The sequence below is a fragment of the Zingiber officinale genome, chromosome 4B, assembly GCF_018446385.1.
Source record: "Zingiber officinale cultivar Zhangliang chromosome 4B, Zo_v1.1, whole genome shotgun sequence".
Classification (NCBI taxonomy): Eukaryota; Viridiplantae; Streptophyta; class Magnoliopsida; order Zingiberales; family Zingiberaceae; genus Zingiber; species Zingiber officinale.
In genome coordinates, this window is record NC_055993.1 from 124,896,728 (window position 1) to 124,913,542 (window position 16,815).

The 16,815-nt window shown below is 35.2% G+C and overlaps 1 protein-coding gene across 1 annotated transcript; it reads right to left on the reverse strand.

Annotated features, from left to right (window-relative positions):
- Positions 1-525: 525 nt before the first annotated feature.
- On the reverse strand, positions 526-8,847 carry LOC121976460 (vacuolar-sorting protein BRO1-like). The gene is made up of 8 exons (XM_042528627.1): positions 8,149-8,847; positions 6,522-7,472; positions 5,625-5,714; positions 3,949-4,017; positions 1,830-1,970; positions 1,607-1,655; positions 1,345-1,448; positions 526-1,124 (listed from the first exon to the last, which is right to left on the reverse strand). The coding sequence occupies exons 1-8, from the start codon at positions 8,806-8,808 to the stop codon at positions 732-734; spliced, it is 2,457 nt and encodes an 818-aa protein (XP_042384561.1). The 5' UTR covers positions 8,809-8,847; the 3' UTR covers positions 526-731.
- Positions 8,848-16,815: the final 7,968 nt, after the last annotated feature.

Below are 16,815 nucleotides of genomic sequence, written 5' to 3' on the forward strand. Positions count from 1 at the left end.
AAAATATCGAATTTAAAATATTATATATATATTATATTAATATATTCATTCTCTCATATTCAATTTTTTTTATTTTAACTTCATTAAAAATATACCATCAATTCAATTTTATTTATTAATTTTAAAATTTAAAATTTTCTAATAAACTCACCTGGTGCGTACGCACCCGCACCAGGTGAGATTTTGTACGCACCAGGTGAGATTTTTTTTTATTATATAAAATATTATTTTATTTTTTTGTTTTATAAATAAATGCTTTGAACTTGTTCAAAGCTAAGTTGGTATTAACACCAAGTCATATTGGTTTTAACACTAATACATGGGTTATAACCCCTAATAACTTACCAATGTGGAAGCCCTAAGACTATTTACACTGGCCAAGTTCATTGTTCCAAAATATTTTCTCTTCTGCCCATCAATTTATTAATAAAATGGATAACTAGGGCAAATGTCCCGTGATTTATTCACTTCCAAGAGTGTAGAACCACCTTGGAGAGGCGATAGTTTCATTTTTGCTCCCATTAATAAAATAAAATATGTGCATGTATTAATAAACCAATTTATTCTACAAACTTTGTTTTCCACCAGATTCCTGGCTCTAAGATATCCACAACTTGTATGGACAATTAGACAATCCATTTGCACAAGGCATGAATCATATAGGCATCCTCCTTATAACAGATTTAAAGATGGCATTACAGAGAACAAATGAGCACGACCACATGAAATTTTCACTGAGGTCTGTAGTAGCTTCCTTGATTCGGTGGTGGATAAGGAGATGGCGTTGTATATGGTGGCGGAGGAGCTGGACTCTCCTGCAGCTGAGGCGGATAGTAAGATCCGCGCCACCCAGGGTATGCAGTTGGCCGGTTGGGTTGCTGTAGAGAAGGCTGATACTGGCCACTGGGAATGAGGTAGGGGTTGGTCTGCGGGGGTGTTGCATAAGATGTATAGAGATGAGAATAGCCAGGTCGAGGTTGCTCAGCATGCGGTGGAGCACTCTGAGGAGCAGATTGTGGATAAGTATTGGACTGCCTCTGGAGATTCTCAACCATTTCTCGGCACTGAATGTTTCTGGTCATCACGAAATCGCTGCATTGCTGTTTTATAATTGTTACTGCATCCTGTCAAACAAAAACATTGAAGATTGCTTCAGTTGTGGCAGGACAATAAAATGCAGAAAGCTGGCTCATCAAGCACTTAAGGTTAATGAATGTAACAGAAGTTTTTAGTTGTCCAGTAAATGAGTTTTTTTTTTTATGGTTAAATACGACACCACAGGAAAGCACTTCAAGCTAGAGAGTGCTGAATAAATGATATAATCCATGACTGAAAGTCAAGTACCTGAAGTGTAACATAAAAGTTCAACCCCTCATTGATATTCTCCTTGATTTCGTGATATTTTGCTATTGCAGTAGAGATCTGTTTGAAGCTCTTCTCGCGAGCAGCTGTCGAAGTATAGAATTTTAACCCAATGTAAGAAAGTTTATCATGGAACAATTTTTATTCATAGTAAGATATATGGTAGAGTTCATCTTAGAAAAAGATCAGATATACTAAACATACAATCTCATATGAAAAGCAAGTAACGTTAAAGGGTAAATACCTTTGTAGTCTTCAAGATTAAACACGACAGAGAACTCATCATTTTGTGCCTGTATAAAGAAGAGAAAGCAAACCATTCTAAGTTCTTCAAGCAATTTGGAGAGAGAAAAAAATCATTGCTGCAGTAAAACGAAGAATATTCCACGCACAGGAAGAATATCAAACATTAACATCAAGTCGCTCTGTGGATAGTTCAATGGCTGCTTTCAAGTCTGTGTACCTACCTGTATTTGAAGCAACAGTTGGTCCTGTTCCTCAATATTTTGAACAATTTCTTCACAAATTTGATCGTACTTAGATATCTCCTTCTTAAAGAGGTCTTCTTGTGATCCAGTGTTTGCCATCATCTTTGGTAGTATATCATCCTAAAATCAAAGTCGTAGAAAACTGAAATGAAAAGCACATTTGAAAAACAGTTTGTTCATGCCAACTTTCTTGGTAGTTGGTTCAATGCATTGTCATCTCCTATAAAATCAAAGAAACTAACTATAGGGAAACCAACCAGAGATCATGTTAATATGCTTAAATACTTTGGATTAAATTCAACTAACAAGGCAGCATTTTGATCAATTATCTTTCATGGCCATTTATATATAGAAGGAACTTCTCAGTATCATCCCAATAATAACCAAAGGAATTGGAGGCCTGTTTAGTATTTGGTTAGTGGGGTGATACCAAGTAACATGTTTTGCTTGCTTTCCTTGGTAGCATTCTTTAAGACTTTAAGATAACTGATGGGTTAAGTTAGTTATGTGCCCAGACTTGTGTTATGCCAAAACAGCCATCATTTTGGAATGACGGTCTATCCCTTATATGTTATCAGGCAATGTCAAATTGTACTTGCCTACTTAGGTGCTAAGAGCTTAAGACCAAGCTAGGGGTTTGCTTAATTCTTGCACAAGATTAATTAGGTAATAGGAAGTGAGTCATGATAAAACAGTTGGCCCACTGGAAGAGAAATAAAATAAAACTTAAGCAACCACTATAAAAAGTAAAATTCAAATCAATTAAGTGGATAACCGAAACTATGAAAACATACGCAAACAGTCAAACACTTTTTCTTATCTTTATAAAAGGTATGGACTTTAGTTTTTATTTGTAAAAATAAAATTAAAAAAAAACTTCAGGGAAATGCTCTCTTTAAGAGGCATTTCATCAAGAAACTATGAGTGCTTCTTTCACAATGAGTTGATCGTCGCAAATTTTAGCAGTTCAACTTTTTCATTTTCTTTTTTTTCTTCAGATTTCTCTCAATTTATTTTTTAGAATGGAATCTTCTGCACCTTCTCTGTTTCGTTCAATATCACTCCTCCTGTCTCTTAATTATCTTGCCTTAGTCTCTCTCGACACTGTCTCAGGGATAACAACTCTCATGCTTTTACCTACTCCTTTCTCTCAACTGTAGTTCTCACTCTTTTTTTTTCTACTATGTACATATTTACTACTATTTATTGGTTGAAATTGGTAATATGAACATAAATATTCAAAGAATAGCACAGATTACCATCTTCGAGCATGAAGCTAAGGTAGCAGCTTTACTAGAAGTTTTGGAAAATATACTTTCTTTGTGGATTCACATATTTATTGAAATAGTATATTTCAATTTTTTTTCCTCTTGTTCATGTCTTAGGTATAGCATGATTGAGATGGAATTTCTGAAACACCCATCTAATATAAACCTTTTTTTTTACAAAAAGAGCTAGGCTTGATGAAATTTCCAGCTGGAGATAGAACTATAGTTTTCTTAGCCATACACATAAAACAAATACTATAAATGGCATCTCTTATCTTAATAGTAAAGGCCTAACAAATGAAGGAAAGTTGAAGCAATACTAAAAGCTTCCACTTAATATATCGGATGATGTTAATATCATCTATCAAAGAAAAACAATGAACTTCAAAGAATTATAGAATGTTTATGATAATCAGTCTATATTTTAATTTGTACTTTCACATCCTTTATTCTTTACGTGAAGCAACATAAAGGCTTAAATGCATTTTATAATCCACAAAATATCAGTGCCTGACTTCACTGTAGCGAGATCCTAGATATTCATGATTTTGGACCCTACTATTCATAACATTGGAAGAAGAATCCCCCGCCTCCCTACTTGTCTACCTTCAAATGAATCTTTTCTAGAAGAAACCACAGTAGGTGATGCACCAGGTAGCAATAGAAGTGAGTTCTTAGTTTGTCAAAGACAATCTAAGTTAAAACCTCTGAAATATAATTCAAAAAAGACAATGATTCATGAATCCAGCGGTCTGCCCATAGAATTAGATCAGGTAGGCATGTTATCAAGATATTAGATGAAAGATATACTCGAAACAAACAACGCTAACCTTTCTCTTCATCTCTTTTAACATATCTTCCAGACCAGCCCTCTGAACACCTAGATTCTCTATTTGCCTCTGATACAAAAATGAAATTCTTAGGCAAAACGTTGCTGTAACCAAAAGATAACAGAACAAATCTACAGAATCTACAATTCTTCAACTTGCAAGCAGAACAGAATAATCAAAAACAGGGAAGTCATGCAAGATATGACAGGAAGCCATGAGTCTCAACTGTTTAGGGTGCACTATATGGAAATTAAACAACCAATTTACATAATGTAAAACTATATTGCTTACTATAAAAAGTTGTGTTAATCAGAACTGTGAATTTAACCACCTAGGATCGGCTATGTGGATCTTATCTTATAATTTAGCTACAATATGTCTATGCTATTAGAATTAATGAAAGGTCAATTAGGGACCCTTTGGTCACTTATTAATTAGAATGCCTTATAGCTATGTTGTTTGCAAATGCAATAGCTATTTACAATAGCATGTTTTATATACTATAAGTGCAAGTTCATTACAATAGGTATTTGTACACGCTAAAATCACTTTGCAAATAAACAATATGTGATATTGAACACACTTTACTTCCTATACTTATACTATCTTGGTTTAATTTAATATAGCATCTTTAATTCTGATAGAATAATTAGTTCATTGAAAATAAAGTGCAAAATATATTTTTTAAGAAATTCTATCATAATGGTTATTATATGTTTTTCAAAAAGAAAAATTAAAAGATCATTTCCATTATAATCACCCGCCTATATCCATCCTATGGATGATATCATTATGAATCCCTCCATGTTTGTCCTTATTGTAAAATAATTGATCCAACTTGTCCCAAATACTTGCAGAATTTTTTATCTAAATATTTCTGTGTTTTTCTTCTTTATTGAGGAACATGCATTTAATATATTCATTCTTGATTCTTCTCAGATTAAAACCTATAGTTCATAAAGATTGTCTTCACAATTTAAGTTTTAAGTTTATTTTAACTAAAACGCTAACCAATTAATATAATTAACAAATAAAATACATTAAAGATATTATAGTTACAGAAAAGTCATTAGTCACCAATAGTTCCATACTAGTAATCATCTCAAAATATATGACATCGTATCAATATAATTATTAAATACTCCCTTCTTTTTCTAACTCCAACCAATCGTAGTGGTGTAACTCACAAAAGGATAATGTGAGATGAAAAGCAATTTCCAAGGGTAAGAAAAAAAAAATTGACATAAAGCTTAAATTCACCCTCAGCAGCTTTTCCTTACTGGCTTTTCCTTGAGTCTTGAATGTTCAGTGATCCCCTTCCTATTGTTCAGATTACATGATTAATATAATAATCTCATTATTATATGCATGATTTTTAACATCCAAGTGGGCTTGTTGATTAGCATTGATAAGTACTGGAAAATTTAAGAAATATGTAAAACAGGCTGTGGAGTAACATTTAATATTGTGTGTTGTAGCATTTGTTGGTATCTAAATCTTCATCAAACTACCCTTGAGAAAACAAAAATTGAAACAACCAAAGATACATATATATAGGGCAAGTGGAGATCAAGCAAAAAAGAGAGAACAAAAGAAACCAACTCTTAACAATGCTAGTTCACACTTAGTTGTGTATCCTGAGCCAAACCAAAATGAGATGTCAATGAATACATTACCAAGCTTTGTTTCAGTGCTCCTACTATAGCATCTTCATTGCCATCAAGAGACATTATCGGCCTTGCAAGATTTGGAATTGCGGATTCAATCTGTCATATTATTCAAATTGTCAGTTTACTAGGCACAGGAAACGGATCAATTACATTGCAATACTAATAAAGGTGGCAACTACATTTGCTTGTCAAACATGTAGGGGGTCCAGGGAGGACCAACATACTTAGTCTTGAGCAGACAAGTTTCCACAACACAAATTCATGTTAGCTAGATAGGAAAGGAGCATCTTGATCATGGAGCCAAGGCTTATTGTCCCAAATAAATGAAGAGCAACAAAAAATTTTATATGCATAAGGTTCAATTATTATTCCAGAAAATAATTATAAAAGATACGGAGAAACCAAAGAGAAAGGGTTATAAATCAAAGACAATGTTTAGGCACAAGGTCCTATGGTCTGCATGAGGTTAAGTACATAAAAGTCAGACACAACTAAAACCAATAACAAAGCTTTGCTAGATAACAACACAGAGAACATAATTTTAGGTACTGAAATCAATTTATTGCTCCTTTAGTATGTTAATATGTCATGAATAGAACCTGAAAAGAACAAAAAACAAGAAAAATCAAGTGTCTATTATATCATTGTCTCATAAATGTCATACAAAGGATTTTGTTTATCATGTCTTAACCATGAAATGACATTGTCACTCAAGTTAAACCTAAAAGTCATCAAGCACATCATGTCAGCACTCAGCTTCAATAAAAAGAGTACAAGGGATAGTACAAGGACATCATTTTTGTTTTTCTTATTGAACAGACCATTCAAAAATCCTAATTCTCGATAAGTAAGTAACACAAGTTTCTATAAACAGATATTGCCTTCTGGAAACAACAAACATACCGGCTTGTTGTCGAGGATTGCCATCAGGCTGGAATTGTCTCTGACAGCCCTCTCTATCCTTGAATCACTATTGATAGCTTGCTTAATGTTTGCAGCAAATTTGTTCAGTCTGTCCTGCAAACCCTTTGTTAGGATACTTGATTGAGGTATATTCCACTTTGTACCAAATTGGGATCGAAAATGTGCATCCTCATCAGCTTCCTTGTTGAGTAACTCTTCAATCTCAATACAGAGTTCCTGATTAACTCTCCTCAAATCTTTGAGTTGTTGTAACTCAGCTTCCAACCCAGCGGGACCACCTCTGATCTGAAGAGCTTCAACATCCTCCTTGAGATCCAAGGGCAAATCAAAGCTACCTTCCAATGCTAAGATAGAATCAGGTAGGTCCATTTCTTTGAGTCTAACTCTTGCTATCTCACTGGCTTGCTGTAACTTCTCTGCTTGCGTCCGAATAATGTCATCAACAATGTCAGTGTACTTAGAGAGAGCCTTGGTGTTGTTGTCTGGAACAAGCCTTGAGAATAGTCCCTCCTTGCTAGCATCTAAAACTTCTGCCAATGGCATTGACTTGACAAGAGAGGCTGCAGGCAAAGCAGCCAAAGAACTTGCATCTGGAACCCGCATGAGATAAACCTGTTCGTTCTCCTTAATAGCTCTCTCCAGGTTACTGGTCATTTTGGTCTCCAGTTTGTTAACAGCATCTAGCAAAGGTGGGGCAGCACCCCTTGAATATTTCTTGGCATCAGCAAGGGCATTTATCGCAGTCCTCCACCGACAAATCTCTTCCGCAATTTCTTCCTTATCATGAAGATCCAAAGAGCATCTATAGCTAGCTTCTGCATAAAATTGTGCTGCCTTAGATTGCACATGAGCAATCCAAGACCGATCAAAGTGCTGGTTGAGTGGTGGCAAATTGAGCGCAGCATGAGCTTCCTCGTAGTAGAGGCCAACCTGGTATGATAGTATAGAGAAATCACAGAGTAATATTAAGCTCAAATTTTGAGAGAATGATCAAATATATCACTGGGTTAGTAGTAGAGACGCTGCTTAGTTTAGAAAAAAAGCCTAGAGATCAAATCAACAACAATTTGCAAGCAAATTTTAAATGAAAACAAATAAATAAATAACTTTAAGTGAGCGGAACATCAAGCAACCCAAAATTCGTCATTCGAGCTTTGGGAGCAAAATTAGCTGTTTCTGAGTCTCTGACATGGAACAATCAGATTAAGTTTGCATTTTTGGTAAGAATTCTAGAATAACATACAATATCTAGGAAAAGAAAAGCAGGAAAGAAATATTTTAGAAAATTGATCAAAGAATATCAACTTCCAGAAACATTTCAACAACCATATTTAGATAATCAACTAGGGAATCAGAAATAGAGCGGACATTCTATGACAATTTACTCGGTAGTTACTATGATTTAGTTTGCATAATCATTTGAAAAAATTGAATTAGAAATTTGAAACGGGGAAACAAAATATATATTTATTTTACAAAGATGCAAATTAAACCCGCAACTAACGAATATTTTGATCGATGAATGCAAGAATAGCGAGGACCTAACAAGAACAATTAAAATGCTCAATGGGAGGGCAAAGCACAATAAACCACAAGCTTTTGTTACCTGGCGCGCGACTTTCGAGCAGAGTGTTGGGGGCTTGGCATCCCCAATAACCTTCTCAAAGAAGCATTCCTGTGCCTGCGCCAGCATTAGCTTCTCCAGCATCCAGGCGCATTCCACCGAGACATCAACGGTTACCCCACCGGTGGAAGAAATCCTAGCAGCCGCGTTATCGCGAAGATAGGCAAACGCCCCTGCCGCGCTCTGAAAAGCGTTGCAGGCCTGTTTGAGGCCCGCAGCGTCTGTGCGGTTCGCCGATAGGGCGATCTGGCTGTAGACAGCGCCTAGATTGAAAATGACCGCCGCCTTCTCGAGGTGTATGGACGTCTGCGCAACCTTCTTTGAGGGCTTGAAGGCGTCGAACCAGGTGAAGGTGAGGGAGTGGACGTGAGCGGGGTCGGGGGATATGGGGAAGCGGGGCTCGATGGAGGCGAGGGCGCGGTAGTAGTTGAGGAGGAGATCGCGACGGAGATCGGAGGCGACGGCTTCGATGGGCTTTTCGAGGTCGAGGCGGAGCCGCCGGACGGCGTTGAGGTCGTCCTCTGCCTCCTGGGCCTCTCGCTCGCCGTAGGTGACGGCGATGTAGTGGCGGAGCGGGCGGTAGAGGTCAACGACGGTTGTCTTCTTGTCCGGCACAGCCAGCGTCGAGTTCCCCGTCGTCATGTTCCCGTCGCGATCACGAACGCGTCGTGTCACCGGAGGTGAGAATATATAAACTTGAGGGAAATCTCAACGTGCTCTGACAAATTTTAAAAATATTTGAAATGGCCCTAAAACTTTTGAAAAAATATGAAGCGCCCCTCAAAATTAAACTATCACCTTCGTCGTTACTTCTGTCTCACATATTCAATTTTAGGAGCAATAAGTAATATCATTCACCTAAACAGTATGATCGATGTCATAATAAAATACAGATAAATAAATTATATAAAATATTTTATTCTAACACAATTGATTTTTTATACGATAAAGATTAAGCATCTAATAAAATATAATTTTACGCACTAGAGACAAGGTTTAGCAACATTGAACACAGACACCCAAAATTACGAGTTAAGAAGTTTTACCTCTTTTAAATATATAACTAATGTTTAATTCACTTGATCTTGATTAAATTATAGGGCTTATTCAGTCTTAATCAAAACAATAATCCAAAACAGTATTTATATTTATCAAAAATTGAACAATATCTCTCAAATGACAAATCTAACTCGAGTATCAACTCAGAATTATTTTTTTTAGAGTCGTATGCATGATCCAATTATTTAATTAAAGAATATTTTAAGCCCAAAACTTGAGCGGATCCAAGAGTCGATCACAGTCCACCAACGAACAGCCTATTAAGAAATCAATATTTAGATATATTTTAAAAATTCATTTAAGGATCCAATTTGATAAACAATAATAACTAACCTTTTTATTTCACTAAGTGAAATTAATTATATGAATACTTTTATGTTAGGAGATTAATTTTTTATTATAATTTTTATTTATATTTAATTAATTCTTTTATAAGCAAAAAAAAAAAAAGTAAGCAGGCATTAATAATAACACCAGAAATTGAACAAGAGTAACTAACCTTAGTACTTCCTCTGACACATTAATATTAATATTAATATTCATATATTGATTTTTCACAGATCACTTCAAATCTTCTTTTCATGTCCAGCTTCCTCTTCACATCTAAAATATTTTATAATTTTTTCTTTTTCGGAAACAAATGGAAAAAAAAAAAAAGTTAAGTGCAATGACTTGTTGCTCCTCACCAACCCATCATTTTGGAACTTCCAAAAAACAAACAACCTCAAAAACACTTATGAGCCACCCCTTGACCTTAAAGTCACAGTCTAACCACTTTAGGGCACCCGTTGTATGTATATCCCCACTGTCACATCCCTATTATTTAATTTGCACCTCTTCGCAATCATTGATAATTTCAAATAATTTAATGATCAATTCCTTAATCTTAGACGTTTGATATCTATATATTTACCTATCTATCTATCTATCTTTTCGAATGACTCAAAGATGAGTCTCAAAACTCATGCGTTTGCAATCCTCTTTAAATTCATTGAGGAACAATCCAACTAAATTTTGAATACAAGAGCTAGTAAGCTAGTTACAAATTTCATAAACACAAATTACAAATTTAATAGATACTTGTGAGAAAATAAGAGTGTATGAGAGATTTGGATGAAGCATTATTACTAGATATGGGGCACGACGGAGTCATAAATTATAATCCATCCGAGCTAATCGGTCAATAATAACCTTAAAATGGTCTTAGGAGCTAAAGTCCAATGATACGGTGCATGTTCGTGGAGTCAGTAAGATGATATGGTTAGGAGTCAAGACCACAGGATGGTCAGAAGTCAAGCCTCCGTGGCTGATCAGAAGTCAAGCCTCCGTGGCTGATCAGAAGTCAAGCTTACGTGGAGATCAGAAGTCAGGCTTACGTGAAGGTCAGAAGTCCAGCCTTCGTGGCTGGTCAGAAGTCAAGCTTACGTGGTCAGGGTCAAAGTCTCAGCTGACGGGGCGATCAAGGATAGGATTATAAGTCGGACAAGTGTCAGCTCTGATAGCGGTCAAGGACCGGGCTCACAGGCCAGGTACAATTGAGGACTGAGCCCACAAGCCAGGTAAAGGTAAAGGAAAGAAGGCCCTTGGCGTAGAACAAACTGGGCGTACAGGTCAGAATGTACAGGCCATGGATAACAACGGACAGATGCAGGTCGGGATACGGACCTAGGCATGTAGGTCGGGAACCAGATCGAGCGTACACAAGTCGGAACGCACAAGCCGTGGAGAATAGTGGACAGAAGCAGGTAAGGTACATATCTAGGCATGCAGGTCGGAATGTACAAACCATGGATAACATCAGATAGATGCAAGTCGGGATACAGACCTGGCGTACAAGTCGGAACGTACAGGCCATGGACAATAGCGGACAGAAGTAGGTCAGGATACGGACTTGGGCAGGCAGGTCGGAACGTACAAGCCACGGATAATAAGTAGAAGCAAGTCGGGAACCAAATCGAACGTACACAGGTCGAAACGCACAAGGCAAGGAGAATAGCGGACAGAAGCAAGTCAGGATACAGATATAAGCGTGCAGGTCGGAATGTACAAACCATGGATAACATCAGACAGATACAGGTCAGAATACGGACCGCGGAGTATAGACCTAGTGTCTAAGCACTACAGGACAAACGAGTCAGGGAATCGCAACTGCTTGTCAGAGAATGTGAGAGAATAATTAGTGTGTCAGGGAATATGCGAACAGTTGGGGCGCATTACCCCTTTTGATTCCATCGCCAGCCTATAAGAAGGTGTCACGTGTCATTCACCGCTAGACAAAGCCTGACAGCCGTCATTCCCTGACACCCGTCAGACCCAGAAACTTCCGTTGCAGTATAAGAAAGGATGTTTTGTCCCTTATGCAGGTACACTCACTCTTCATTGCTCACTAGTCTTTACTTTTCGTCATTTCTCTGTGTTTTCTGGAGGAAAAGTACCTAACTTGAGCATCGGAGGGCCTGACCCGGGGACTTTTTTCCTGATTTTTTGTCTCTAACGACTCGTGGGCTCGTCTGAGTGTGCGCAGAACTGCAGTGTCATCGTCCTAGTCATCTCCCTTTGTCAGCCACCCGTGCGAACCTTTCCAGGGGGTGCCAGGTAGATCAGACGTCTCGACGACTTTCTGTCAACTTCTCGTATATCAAGGCCCACCTTCATCCGACTCAACTTCCAGACGGCATCACCCAAGTAGATTAACACTTCTCTGCCCTTGGATATAGACATCGGTATGTGGACCTTTGTATGTATACAATGAAATGAGAGTGAAGATTAGTAAAATATAATGTAGTTGCATAATCTCTTTCCATCAATAATATTTGTTAACATCAAGAGAATATAAGACAAATCTATTTATATAATATTTTATCTTGTAATTAATTTATGATCATCCAAAACCCGTGCAAATTAAATTAAGATTATTGGCGACAGTGATTAATCTGCCAAATCTTAATTTTACAATAATTGTTGCAGTGTGTCGATTTCTAAACTTTGTTTTCGATAACGAAATTGATAAAATTAATGATGCCTAAAGATACACAGTTAAAACAGTTTCAGACTGTTGGTGGAATATATTTTGTGATCGAAACGGATACATTTTGTGATCGAAAAGGACAGTGAAGATTTAGATTTTTTTTTTCTTTAAAAAAAATTATAAAAGTTTGAAAAGGATTGTAATAGTTTTTCCGATTGGGTTTTGATTTTTTTTTTTTTTTTTGGAAGATTTTAATTGTTTTTTACGTTTAAGAAAATAAATTAATTAAATTCTCGAGGAATTTTAAATGGTTTTCTTGCTTTTGTAGCCTTTTAAATCCTATACTTTTTATATTTTGTGAATTTTGGGGGATTTTTCATAGTTTTGAGATTTGATATATATAGAGTCGAGTTGATGGTTTAAATTGATGAATTTAAATGTTTTATTTTCTTTTTAATTTGTTCTTGAATTTTTGAAGTTTATATATATAATATTTTCTTAACGTTTAAAATTAATATTTTATATAAAGAATATCATCTGAAAAACTAGTTGTCAAAGTTTAAATAGAAACATTTGTGTATACAAATTTCACCAATTATTCATTAACTTGCATTTATATTTCATAACAATAAATATTTACCCCCAAATTAAAAATGTATTTTTATTTTTATTTTAAAAAAGAAAAATAAATGTTACAGGTTGATGGGACGGGCACATGCACGTTACCTCATTCTCCATCAAAAAGACAGAAACGTACGCAGTACGCTTATTTAGTTATATCAGATCATTATTTTCGATATTTTTAGTTTTTTTAAAAAAATCATAAAAATCTAGGATCTAATTAATCTAATAAATTGCTGAAGAAAAAGGTGAAATACTTTACGACACCACCAATAATTGAATATTTAATTCAATTATCTATAAAAAACATTTTTATAATTTTAGGCGCATGCAATAACTTTTTGAATTAGGATCCGATGAAAATGATTACTTCTTAAATTATGGGGTTTTGGGGGACCATTATGCATACCAACACTTATCTTCTAAGTTTTTGTTTTGTGGGACCTATATATTATTTCTTCAATCGATATTAAAAATTCTATTTTTCAAAATTTACTTCTAAAAAATCATCAATCTTTTATCATAAAAAAATGAAATCTATCGTCCAACAATTAATCACAAACAGTTAATCTTATAATCATATATAAAAAGATAAATTAAAAAATTATAATTGGTCACTATGAGGACGATATTTTTCTTTATTTTATCATGATTTAATTTTCATTGTAATAATATATATCCCATAATAGATAACTCAACCATGCCATGAGGAAAAAGTATCATCAATCTTTAAACATGTATATGAAGTTGAATTTTGTTTATTAATTTTGTGAGAAAAATATATTGATGAAAAGAAGAAGAAGTTTATATTTGAGTGAATATATGTGCATATACATGTTGTCATCCCTGGATCAAGGTTGATTAGTTTGACTAAACTCTAGTGAATTTTAGTTTAAGTTTTGATGTTTAGACAATATATTTAGAAAATATCTGAAAAATATCAAGTAGGTAAAGGTTGACCGAATACTTGACTATATGTGAAAGAAAAGTCAAGTAAGTCGTGGAGGACCGGATACTTAACTAACAAAGTCCTAACTCGAAGGTTAGGCAAGGATAAAGTCTTAACTGGAAGTTAGACAAGCTAAAGTCCTAAATGGAGATTAGGCAAAGACAAAGCCCTAACTCGGAGGTTAGGTAAGACAAAGTCCTAACTTGAGGGTTAGGCAAGGGAAAGTTAAAGTAGGTCAAGGAGGACTATACGTTGGCAAAGGAAAGTTCAAATAAGTCTAGGAGGATCGTATGTTGGTAAGAGGGAAGTCCTAACTGTGGTTAGATAAAAGGAAATCTAAGTGAGTCAAAAAGGATCGCATATTGACAAAGGAAAGTCCAAGTGGGTCTGAGAGGATCGCACGCTAGCAAGAGGAAAGTCTTAACTGCCGTTAGGCAAGAAGAAAATCCAAGTGAGCTAAGGAGGATGAAAACTCGCTGAGGAAGTCCCAACAGGTCATGGTTGACCAGATATTGGTTAAGGGAATCCTAAACTTAGATCAAATAATTTAGGGTTAGACAATCGATTAGGGTAATTGATTGGACTGAGCCTAATCGATTAGGGTTACTCCTATCGATTAGGATAGATTGCTAATCGATTGAGAGTTTCACAAAGAGAAATCATGAAAACAATGGTTGAATCGATTGACCCAATCAATTCAGCCATTACTAATCAATTGGGTCAATCGATTAGGTAATGTTTTATCGCGAGAAAGAAGAATCGTTTGAGGCAGTCGATTAAGAAGTATTAATTGATTAAACTAATTGATTAATGTATTTTCACGAGTGAACACAGAATTGCAGAATCAATTGGGTAATCGATTAAGGCTCTCTGAATCGACTGCGATGGCTCGCCAATCGATTAGGATTTCGAAAAGAGCCGTTCTACAGGTTGAACGGACAAATCCTATATGGCAATCAATTAGGAGTGAGCCTAATCGATTAAGAGACGTCAAAAAAATCCTAGAAAAGGGTTTTCGTGGACTTTTTTAAAGACATCTCTCTCGCACATTCTCCGTCGGTGCTTGAGTCCTTGGAAGACAAGTGGTGTTGTACTTTTCAAACGTTCAAAAGACATTTACAAGCTACAAGAGATCAAGCAAGATATTTATTATATTGTGTATTCATTTCCTTGTTGTATTTTATTACTGTGGAGCTTGTACGAGATTTCTCCACCTCTAGATTATTTCCGAGAATGAGTGTTTTATATAGTAGAGTGTGTATATTATGTGAATCTTTGGATTAATCATCTTTTGAGATAGATACCAAGTAAATTTGAGTATTAACGATTGTTTTGAATTTCCCACTACAACATTTCATCAACAAAATGATTAAAGCTAATCACCTCATCTAACTCCTAAAATATCCTAATAATATAGAGTTATATCCTTGTAATTAGGAGAGAATTTAGTCGGAGACTAGGGGGACACAACCCCTCAAAATTTTTTTTAATAACATTGTCATTATAGTATGTCTCCAAGTAAGGACATATTGACATGTGGACGAGGGCCACAGCCCCATCCACATTTACACAACAAAGATACTACACTAGAAGATAATTAACTCTGTAATGGAATTAAAATAATTTCAAATATGGGTTTGTAATTAAAGGCTATTACATCAGGAAAATTATGGCCGACCTAAACGTATCATTCTTTCTTCCGATCAAATCATCCCAATACCCTTGCACCTGCTTTCATCATTGATTTTGCCACCATGAATCGTTATTTAGAATTGATCACATATTCAAAAAAACCCACGACCTAAGTTTTCTATCAATAGTTTGGGAACCAAAATTTTAAAGTAATATAGTGACCTTAAGATGAGTTGTCGAACCCTATTTCGCATCAGAGCTAGTTGCCCGCGAACTAATTCGTCGTCATCGACTACCCTACAACCTGGGACGATAATTTTTAGAAATTTTTGAGGTTGACTCCAACCTTAAATTGTGAATTCTGAGGCTATTTAAGGGATATCAAATTTTTGGATTGATTTGTGTGATATTGGTTTGATTTTGATATCCAAAATTGATATTTGTTGATTGTTGTATCAATGTAAGTAGGAACATATTTCCAAATTTGTTTGAACATTTTTTAAAATTTTTAATCAATCTCATTTTTAAAATGATGATATCTTCTGACTTCCACTGTTACTCAGAATGATTATTTTTTTAAATAAATATCGTGAAATTAAATAAGCCTTCGAAACAAAATGAATGATGTTTTTTTCTTTAATGATATATATTGATATAGAAATGGTTAGAATTGTGAATATAGAAATTATCATTAAAAAGTTTGAAAATTTAAAAAAATATCAAATTCGTTTTAGTTAAAGAATTGTATTTAATATTTAATTGAATATATCTATCGTTTAAGGAACTTTTAACTTTACTTTTTTAGTAATATAATAATATTAATTATGTTTAATTATTTTTTCATTATTAAAAATTATATAATGTATAATGATTATTTTTGTCATTTAGCATGGGTCCTCTTTAAATTCTAGATCCATCCTTTTTCAAAATGAATATAAATGAAGATGACGTAGGAACTAATAATCTTTTAGTATGAACTAATCTTCTAGTTCATTTTTCGATTCATACGTGCGACTGATCATGCGGCATGACAAACAATTCTTCACTCGAAAACACTACACGTACGTCGGGACCGACTCGTGAATCCTAATCCTTCTTTTCCCAACATAGGCATAATGCACCACCAAGTAACAACCTAGCCAAGGGACTTTAATCTCACAAGGTCCCCTACATTGTGCCCTTGTGCCCAATTAATCTTTACTGTAAAGGTACATTTCAATTAAATGATTGGACCACATCAAGGGCAAGCCAAGTAACTAGTGGTGCTTCAGTTCTATCCCTCATGTAAACTTTACAATTCGAACTAATATTTTTGATGCATCTCGTGTAGATTCAATGGATCATACACCAACAAAATATCCTGGTTTGCCGATAGAAATTTTTGTCGAAATTTCATATATTTGGTTACCGACAGAGTTCC